Source organism: Elgaria multicarinata, chromosome 2, assembly GCF_023053635.1.
Source record: "Elgaria multicarinata webbii isolate HBS135686 ecotype San Diego chromosome 2, rElgMul1.1.pri, whole genome shotgun sequence".
NCBI classification, from domain to species: domain Eukaryota; kingdom Metazoa; phylum Chordata; class Lepidosauria; order Squamata; family Anguidae; genus Elgaria; species Elgaria multicarinata.
In genome coordinates this window covers 123,738,879-123,747,487 of record NC_086172.1, presented here as the reverse complement: position 1 = coordinate 123,747,487, position 8,609 = coordinate 123,738,879, and the positions used below count along the sequence as shown (strand labels likewise).

The 8,609-nt window shown below is 40.1% G+C and overlaps 1 protein-coding gene across 14 annotated transcripts in view; it reads right to left on the bottom strand.

Moving 5' to 3' along the window:
- Positions 1-1,135: 1,135 nt before the first annotated feature.
- The window catches only part of GPHN (gephyrin), a 310,420-nt gene continuing 302,946 nt past the window's right edge, over positions 1,136-8,609 (bottom strand). For all 14 annotated transcript variants that reach the window (XM_063117550.1, XM_063117551.1, XM_063117554.1 and 11 more), the window contains 2 exons: positions 4,533-4,629; positions 1,136-2,137 (listed from right to left, as the gene is read on the bottom strand). In XM_063117550.1, coding sequence (XP_062973620.1) covers positions 2,004-2,137; positions 4,533-4,629 — 231 coding nt within the window. In that variant the 3' untranslated portion in view covers positions 1,136-2,003. The remainder of the gene's footprint in view (positions 2,138-4,532; positions 4,630-8,609) is intronic.

Genomic DNA, 8,609 nt, shown 5'->3' with positions numbered 1-8,609 from the left:
TTTAAGACTACAACTTCCATCAGCCCATCTGCATGGACAATGGTTGGGGAACTTGGGAGTTGTCATCCAACACATCTCTCATGGTTGGGGAAGGCTGATTTCAGTGTTAGTTAAATTATAGTATAATGTACAGGGCACATCTGTATGGGAGTCATTTTTAAAAAGATAACTATGTTAACCAGGCATAATTGCAACAAGGCTAATTTGTAGGAACTTTCTTTCATTATGCCATATCTTGAAGGCAACGTTTACAGCAGGGGTGGGCAACTTGTGGCCCTCCTGATGTTTTGGCTTACAACTATCATCTGGAGGGCCACAAGTTGCCCACCCGTGGCTAATAGTCATCTGACTGAACCTAGACTAATTTCTTGCACTTTTTACTGACCAGCCAGGAAATGAGTTGTATTTGCCTGGTAACTATTGGTATGGATGATTCTCTAGTTGTAGCAGAATCTTTCCAAAGGAGATCATTTTAAAAGTGAAGAGAGAACTTATAAAGAGAGTGGTTGTGGCAACCTTACCAGTTTTACAATTATATCTATTTCATTTAAATGCTATGTTCTAATGTAAAATTGTACTAGTTTTGTTTCGAAGAGTATATGAATTAACATATTATCCAGGGGCTCCAGTCCAATTTTAAGATTAAAAGGGGAAAAAAGGGAAACCCCACTGGAGATGCCAAAAGAAAAAAAAGCCAAAGGCAAACAGGTAGAACAAAGGATGTTTTTTAATACACTAAACCAAATCTACCGCGTTTCGGACCCTTAGGGTCCTTCCTCAGGGTAATTTGTCATAGTGTAAGGTGTATCACCTATTTCATAACCCCCAGTCTCTTATACTCTGAACATAGGAGACTGGGGGTTATGACGTAGATGATATACCTTACACTGTGTCAAATTACCCTGAGGAAGGACCTAAGAGTCTGAAACATGTCAGATTTGGTTTATCGTATTATTAAACATCCTTTGTTCTACCTGTTTGCCTTTAATTTTAAGATTACACAAGCAAGAAGGCACCACTTTATTAACAAAGAGACTCTAAATGTTTAATTTTTGAGCCATTATATCCTCCCACCCCCACAAATAGCAAATACTGTTCTTACTCCTTATTAAACAACAAGGCTAACACAGTCACATTTTAACTAATGATCCAGGAATTTTTTTTATTCATTTAAGTTTCAGTATCATTACAGAAAATGTTATGGTACAGAGTTGTTTAACATTAGTTTTATTTCTTTTTTCATTTAATTTCCACATGAATGCTGGTAACACTAATATCTGTACAAGATCAGTCTTTGATTTTTTTTAGATTTTAATTCTGTACATTTTTAAATGTATTGGTTAAAAAGGCTGTCAGCACTTAAGGAAGCAATTTTTGTTGTTTGTTTAAACAAAAGGTATCCAGTTACTGCCCAATAGTACTGAGCTGGGTGGCTGCTGGGATGACAGATATCCCTGAACGCGCAGCAAGGGAGGAAAACCTCGGGGCTTGATCGGGTTCCCAATGCAGCCACTCTGCTTTTGGCACTGTGCACATAAACACGAGATACGATAAAGAACAAGCAGAAGCTCTCTGTGAAGCGGTTATGAAGCATACTAATAAGGGAAATCCAAGTGTTGTCTACACTAGTATAAATAAGCAGACAGCCTTGTTTTAAGAGCATAAGTAGTTGTATCTTAAAGATGAGAAAAAACACAAGTTCTGCAGGCACCTACCGCTGTCTACTAAAAGCTACCGCTATCAGAACTAGCATTGAACACACAAAGCAATTGCAAGAAAGGAAAAAGTTGCTTTGATATAATCAGAATAGATTTCTTTAAGATTTGTTTTTAAAGTTTTTTTTAAAAGGTATTTATTTAAATCCATTTGAAATATAGTTCGAGGTGTTGACTATACTGATCAACTTTTATCCAAATCAGAAAAACTAGCTGTGCCGTTGCATATTACAGGATACAGTCAATGATATGTGGACATGCATCAAAACTTCTCTCTTGCTGGTGACATCATAGTCTTCCAATGACCATGACATCGACCACCTCGCCCTTATGAAGTTCCACATACTGCTCTGTCTTTGGAGGTAGCATCAACAGTCCATTGGCACTGCGCATACTCATCAGACGACTGCTCATCTGATTCCCTACAGGGAAGCAAAAATGTCTCATTAGCAGAGCAAATGCCACAGACCAGTGCAACGCCACCTTGGCTTAAATAAGAACTACAAATAGTATCATAGATTCATCTTGGAGATCAGAATAAGCTTTTTTTAAAAATAAATAAAATAAAAATGAAATGAAATGCTGGGCTAGCTTTCTCAGAAAAGTCGTTGGAGCAAAAAAGCTTCCTGATTTCAAAACAGCTTCAGAAAAAGATATGAAGAGTGATTTATGATCTGCTCTTCAGTTTCAGTCCAACTACAACATTGAAAATACCACGTTTGTCCTAAGCTCCTGGGTCTCTTTCTCCTTCTGTAACATCTGAGATATATATGATGGTAGAAGGAAAGCTGGGTATCTAGACCTGCCATAGTGACAATGCATCATACAAAATCATTCTAGCTACACAAACTTACTCCCATGTAAACTCAGTGGATTTAACTCTTGAGCAGACATGTACAGGATTGCACTGTAAAGCATGGTAGTTATGAAGTGAATTGTCTAGCCATTGCCAAACTACTTATGCTGGATTCTCACTAAGCAGTGGCTGGGTTTGCAGGATTGCAGGGAGAAACAACACAATATAGATAGTTTCTTCTGTCCATGTGCTGTTCATGTGTTTGGCATTTACATAACTACCTGTGCTGTGTTGTGGGTTGTCATGTCATCTGAACCTGGCATGTACAGCACTGGGATGACCTCTAATCCACCCCACAACCCATGGCTTGTTGTAGGGTTTGTGGGGTGGGTTAGAAGCCACCCCCATCACACTGCAGCACAGATAATTAGGTAAATGTGGGCAGGGACAACTACCCATACTGCATTGTTTCTTCTGCTGATTGTGCAAATGTGGCCAGAGACTGAAAAAGGAATTGAGCTGAGAAAACCTTGCATTTTAACTAATGATATAAAGATATGCAGTGGGGAGGGGACTATTCTAGCCTAAAAGCAACATAATTGTGTTTCTGTAATCTAAATGAAAAGGTTGGAAATCTAGGAAAACTACATTTCCATGAAATAATTTCTTTTACAAAGAGTGAAATAATTGAGTTATACCTCTAATAATGTTGGCTATGTTCACACAGAATGATAAGCCAGAATTCCAGAGTATCCTGGCTTATTGTGAAGAAGCTCCATGCTGGTGAACACAGCCCATTAAATTCTTCTTTGCTCCTTCACAGTATCAAACCCACTAAACAACCAGGAAGTCTGTATGAATTGGGAATTATAGTTTTACTCTCTGTACAAGCCAGAATTCGCAAGCAGAGTTTGCTCTTGTATTACAATTCCTAGCTTGCTTGGGAACAACAAATGAAAAGCTCTGCTTCATGTGACAAACTAAGTACACCCTTCCTGCTTTGTTGAATGGTTGTGGTAAACAGAGAGGAGCAAAGTGGGAGCAAACAGGATGTGTGCACCAGTAAGCAGGACATCCATGATAGGCTAAGATTCCACAGAATCCTGGCTTAATATTCTGTATGAACACGGCCACTGTGGCCTATTATATTTTATAATATTAGCTAAACCAATCCACCAAAGTCAAGAAGCAAGCCAACATGAAAGAATCAAGGTTCTTTCAACTTATAAAGTCTTTATTTTTCTGAGGTACATGAAAAGCACAGTCAAGATTCAGAATTAAGCCTATGCTTTATTCTAGATAGAGAGAAGCTAATCTATGAATTTTCTTTGTATATAATAATGTCAGTGTGGGCCTATTTTACAGATTATTTAAAGGATATAATCATATTTATTTGTTAGTTAAGTACATATTTCAACATTATACAATTTTTCATTCTTTACTTCTATCCACCCCCTACGCTCCCAAGATCTTTTTTGCGTGCTTTCAAATATTTGCTGACAGGAATTCATAGGACAAACACAATATATTGTACCTACGCTGTATCAATGAGTCAGTGGGCTGGTTTGCATGTTATGCCACCATGAGCTAATTAACTTCCAGGGCCTTGCAGCACATGTTGGCCCTCATTTTGAACGTGTGCACGCTGTGGTGTGTGAATCCTGGCAGTGGGGTTATGCGAGGGTTAAGCAACACATGGTTTGCATATTCAAAACGGCAGCTGACATGTACTGATTTGACAGTGCATATCAGGTCAGTGTGGTTTTGTTTATAATAAAATGCAGGGGGAGAGAAAGGGAGCACGAGCTAACATCCAAACTAGGTGAAAGATGCATGTGCGAAGAAAGGATTGGGGTCTGGGGATGGGAGGATCTTGGATGTTTGGCTCCCTGTTTCAGATGTAATACAATGATGAGCAGAGGAAGTGCAAGTCACTCATGCTCCCTCTTGTTCTCCATGTTCTGCAATATGTGAACCCAGTTAGGAGCATAAGTGTTAGAAAATGCTTGTCAGAAGCTAACCTGTACTTTGTGCCCAAGGCAGTGGTTCTTGGTGATGCCAAGTCAGTATGCACCGATGGTATTCTGGACGAGGGTCCAATTTCACATCACATGATAACTGCAGAAAAGCATGCAGACAAAGAGAATACAATGTCATTTCCATCTTACTGAAAGGATTCCACCATGTTAAGCAGTTTTAAAATCCACAAAACACCTGCCAAAAGCCAGCCCACAAATGCAAAATGTTACAATGGAACTGGCCTGAAATTTGCAGCAGAACTAACTTGACTAGACTAGAGAAAAGCTTGAGAAGTAAGCACATTTTTCCCTTCAAACCTCACACTTAAAAATTGTATAACCTTAATGCCGGAAATCCACACTTTGTATAATTACTCTTATTTCCCTGACTCTTTCCTAAACTGTACAGTTGCCAAGTGCAACTCTATGCCATCTTCAATCTTCCCAGGGATTTTTGGTTCAGTGGTGAAGAGAGACTCCTATATGAAACTTACAAATGTTTTAATTCTGATATTTTTTTTAGAATAATATACTACCTGAAGTATGAAATAGACTTGCTTGAGGAGGTGAAAAAGGAGGAAAGAGACTCAAAATAAAATAGAGAGAGGAAAAATATTACAGGACTGTAAGGCATAGGGATGGGAGAACACTAATCTGCCTGGAAAACCTATGGGGCTTTGTGAACATTCCTTGTGGGGCTTTGCCATCAAGGAATTTGACAAGCATCTGCAAACTGCTTGCAAATCACCCCCATCCACTTCGGAAGCAAAACATTGTTTCCCCGTTGATTTAAGTAGAGGAAGTTAAAGAGCCCACAGACCTCAAAATGGATGATGGTAAGGCAACAGAAATCCACCACTAAAGACTTTTGGGGCAAGAAGGTCTTCAGTGGTGGACTGATCTTTGCTTCCCACCAGCTATTTCTAGAGCTTCAGGCTCTTTAACCCTCCCTATTAGCATAAATGGAAACACAATGTTCATACTAATAAGACAGATAAAGAGGCTGCATGCCATAAATAACTGGTGTGGGGCACACAGCAACCCACTGCTGAAGTCCCTCTTGTCCTGAAAATCTTGAGCTCTGAGTTGCTGATGGCCCCTTACTAGCTTTTTCAGGAATGTAGGCTCTTAACTGTCCCTACCGAAACCAATGGAATCATGATGCCACAAGAAAAGTTAAAGGTTTTGCTTTGGTGCCATTTTCTTTGCTTTTGAAGTGGGGAGCAAAGAACCGGTACAGAAAGCTAGGGTGAGCTTAAAAGTCCAATCAAGACTTAAAGCAGCTTCAGCCAGACCTGAAATCGGCTGCAAGCATTCAATCAGAGAGCTCCCATTTTTGACTTCTCCCCTCTTTTCAATGGAGTCATTCCATCCCTAGTCTGGCACTGAACATCTCTAACCAGAAACTGCAAACAGAGCCCAGGGCCTTTGCACCACTGGGGCAGCTTGCAAGGAACTGCTGTCTGAATTCTGCAGTACTTAGTGCACAACCACTGCAGCTTTCAGCCCAACAGGGGATTAAGTAGCCTCAGTTGTTAATAGGGTCCCATCTGGCCTTGTTATATAAACTACTGACTCTGAGTGGATTAAGTCACTCACAGATTACCAGAAACCCTACTTGAACTGAACTCTGGTTTGCCTAGTTGCCTGTATTCAGGCCTTCAGCCCTGACAAGGGTGGAGAAAAGAAGAACCTTTTCTGAAGGTATTGAAAAGTCCAGGCCTTTTTTCTTTAGTCAAAGAACACCACGCTATTGGATCACAGCTTTCCAAAGGACCCATGTTTGTGGGAACACAATGTTACTTACTTAATGGGCTTCTAGTAATGATGCATCTATGTACTACCTGAAGTAGTGTGTCAAAGCTCTTTCAGCCCAAGGGCCAAATTCAATTTCGGAGAAACTCTCAGGGGTTGCATTCCAATGGTGGGCAGGGTCAAAGGCAAAAGGGGTGGGGCCAAAATGCCAGCCTATTTTATCTTAAAGCTCTTACTGCCAGTAACTAAACCTTAGGAGAGGCGTGTCAACCTTCTAGATTTATTTTTTTAAAGGAAACTACCAAAGAACCAAATTGGGGACCCAGGTATGCCAGATTGGGATTGCGGGCATAAGGTTCAACCCCCCAATGTGGTGATTTTACTATACTACATAGATTAGTAAGGCTCAAACAACATGCAATGGGTCAGCTCCAATAAAGTATTTGCCTCTGGATTTTCAGAGCAAAGGACATTTATTTATTTATTTATTTATTTATTTACAACATTTATATACCACTCCCCGTTCAAAATTTTGGAGTGGTGTACAAGATAAAATCCAATGAAACAGAATAAAAATTTAGGTGGGTGATGCTTATTTATTTATAATTTATTAAAACGTTTGTATCCTGCTCTATTATCACTGGGAACTCAGGTCGGCATACAGATAAAATCAGAACAATATAAACATAACTTACACAGCTAAAAATGTATTAAATCGTTAACAAATTAAAACTGGTAGAATTTTTTTAAAAGCAATAAAACAATTAAAAACAATTAAAACTATGTGTAACCATGGGGAATTTAGCCCTCAAAGGCTTTGATAATGAGCCGTGTTTTAACTTGGTGCCAAAATGAAGCCAGTGTCGGCACCAGTCAGGCCTCTAAGGGGAGAGCATTCCGCAAGTAGGGTGCCACAACACAGAAAGCCCTCTCCCACACCCCACCATAATGTATGTCTTGTGTTGGTGGGACACAGAGGATGGTTCCTCCAACAGATCTCAACTCTCAGGCAAGCATATATAGGGAGAAGCACTCCCTCATGTACCGAGATCCCAAGCCTAAGGGCTTTGAATGTCATTGCCAACATCTTGAATTCCAACAACAAGCTTATTGGCAGTCTTTATAAGATGTTCCAGTGAGCAATCCAGCTGCTGCATTTTGCACCAGCTACAACTTCCACGTCAACTTCAAGGGCAGCCCCACGTAGAGTGCATTGCAGTAGTCTAATCGGGAAGTTACCAGTGCATGGACTACTATGGCTAGGTTGTCCCTGTCCAGGAAAGGCCATAGCTGGCGGATCAGCTGAAGCTGACCCCAAGTACTCTGGGCCACAAAGTCCACCTGGATGGATCTAGGTGTACTCCCAATCTACTCACCTGCTCCTTCAGAGGGAGTGCAACCCCATCCAGAACAGGTTGTTTACCCAATTCCTGGACCTGGGAACCACCAATCCACAGAGCTTCTGTCTTATCATCTCCCTGCCTGTGGATCACCTCCATGCAGCCTCTCTACCAATGCTATTTTCTCCTCAGCTGGGATCAAATACTGGAAATGAATTGTGCTTGGAGAGAGGCTATGGGGGAGGTAAGCAACGGGCAGAAGAAGGCTTCAGTGTCCCTAGCTGCATACTGCTTTTTGCTCTCCTTTAAATATGGCTGGGGCAAACCCAATGTCACAGTAAATTTGATTCTAAGTCTTTAACAAACTGTAGAGGGGCTGTTGCTATGACCTTGACAAGATTAATTTTTAGATCACTTAATCAGATTTTACTAGTTCTTAGTAGTTCTGCCAGTTTCAGTTTTAGTAACTGCTACCCTGGATTGCAAAACAAAATTCAGAAGATAATCAGGAAGAACACAGGATGACAGTACCTCAGTTCCTTATCTGAATTGTATCATTCAGTGATTTTAAAGTGGCTGCAACTTTTCATCAGGATTTTAGTCTTTCCTCAGAGAAAATGGCTATACTTTGGATTATTTCATTTCTAACAGCACTTATCTCCCTTTTATCTGAAACAAATACATGTGTAAATCTTCTTTTGGGTTTCTCTGCCTGATATTTCTGATCCCTACAGCTTATAACATCAGCTAAAATGAAGAAAAGGTAGAAATTGTGTTTCTATGTCCATTCTTTTAGAAATCTAGTACATTCTGCATTACCCAGTTTTGACCAGAAGCAAGAGTAGACATTCTCAATTTTTTCACAATACAATGAATTATGACAACTTTGACAACTTTGACATAGAAAAATAATAATGGAGGTACTGTAACGTGTCAGGCTTTATTCTTCCTGGCAATTTCCACTGTTATTCACAACACTCCGGCT